At 39.7% G+C, this 1,356-nt stretch overlaps 1 protein-coding gene across 1 annotated transcript; it reads right to left on the bottom strand.

The window, feature by feature from the left end:
* Positions 1–316: 316 nt before the first annotated feature.
* Positions 317–1,087, bottom strand: LOC100637830 (zinc finger MYM-type protein 1-like). The gene has a single exon (XM_011404792.1). The coding sequence runs from the start codon at positions 1,085–1,087 to the stop codon at positions 317–319; it is 771 nt and encodes a 256-aa protein (XP_011403094.1).
* Between the last annotated feature and the right edge of the window lie 269 nt (positions 1,088–1,356).

Genomic DNA, 1,356 nt, shown 5'->3' with positions numbered 1-1,356 from the left:
TTGAGGCTGAAAAACGGCGATCAAACTCAGATAGCAAATGATCAATGACAGGAAAATATATATTGAGTTTAATACTCTGACCGCAGCTCAAAGAATCACGTCTTCCAGTTGAAACAAAGGTGATGGTATCTTCCATTCTCCTCGGTCGTTTTCGTTGTCTACTATTTACTGTGTCTTCTTCAATGCCATTTAATGACGCAACATCACAAATGTACTTATATGTGTGGTCCCAGACACTGTCACTTCGAAAATCCTTCTAAGTGTGAGTAGTTGAAAAAACCAACCCAGCAGCATGCACTGAATCAACTGTTCTACTCTAAAGCTGATCTGATAAAGACTTGGTGATATTCATAAGTCTCTGAAAAATTATTAAACAAGCAAGAAACTTAAAGCTGTGAGCTTGGTGAAGAAGACCTGCTGCTTCTATGGCTTTTGCTTTGTCTGCATCTTCAGCGATGTGCTCCAAAGTAGCTATGATGCAGTCATAGGTACCAGCAATGACATCAAGGGTTAGAGAACGGCAGGCATAACGTGTGTCTGACAGTCGTTTGAGTTCTTTAGTTGGTTTATTAGGATAAAGCTCCTTTTGCTTGTCAATGAAGACAACATGGGCTTTACTGGTGGACAGTAGAACATATAATGACTGAAGCAAGGAAAAGAACTCAGAAGCAAAAGAGTTGTTTTTCACACAGTCCACAAGGACCAGATTGAGGATATGTGCATAACAATGCACATATATTGCATGTGGTGCTACTTGTCTCACACATTGCTGCACTCCAGAACAATGACCGCTCATCACAGCAGCTCCATCATATCCCTGTGATACCATTAGCTGAGGGTCAAGGTTATAATTGCTCAGTGTATTAAGAATATACTGAGTAAGAGATTCTGCATCAAGGCTAGCAGCTGAATGAAAGGTTAGAAATCGCTCTTTAATTGCAGCAGGTTTTGTATCACCATCTACATAACGGACTACGAATGAAATCTGCTTCTGTTTACTAAGATCTTTAGTTTCATCAACCATTAGTGAATAAAACCCTGCCTTCTGTATGGAACTGCAGATCTTCTTCCTTACCAGAGTAGCCATGACAGCAATGATGTTGTTCTGGATCATGTGTGATGTATATTTGGCATTCCTTGGACCATGAGAAAGCCTTTCATTCACAATTGGGTCATGCTTACTCAGCCAATTTAAAATTTCCAAAAAATGACCTTTATTTAAGGAACTTTCTGTTTCGTCATGACCCTGAAGCTTATTTCCTGCTTGCTACATAGCAGGAGGATTTCAGCAATACTCTTGATGTAATGCTTATTCTTTCTGATTTGTTCAGGTCGATTACTACCCAATTGCTCTGC

Source organism: Amphimedon queenslandica, unplaced genomic scaffold (assembly GCF_000090795.2).
Source record: "Amphimedon queenslandica unplaced genomic scaffold, v1.1 AMPQUscaffold_13459, whole genome shotgun sequence".
Taxonomy (NCBI): Eukaryota; Metazoa; Porifera; class Demospongiae; order Haplosclerida; family Niphatidae; genus Amphimedon; species Amphimedon queenslandica.
Note: the sequence above shows the minus strand (reverse complement) of the source record. Positions and strands in the feature narration are given on the sequence as shown.

Excerpts from the sequence above, each read along its gene's own strand:
- LOC100637830 (XM_011404792.1), bottom strand. The coding sequence starts at position 1,087 with ATGGCTACTCTGGTAAGGAAGAAGATCTGCAGTTCCATACAGAAGGCA.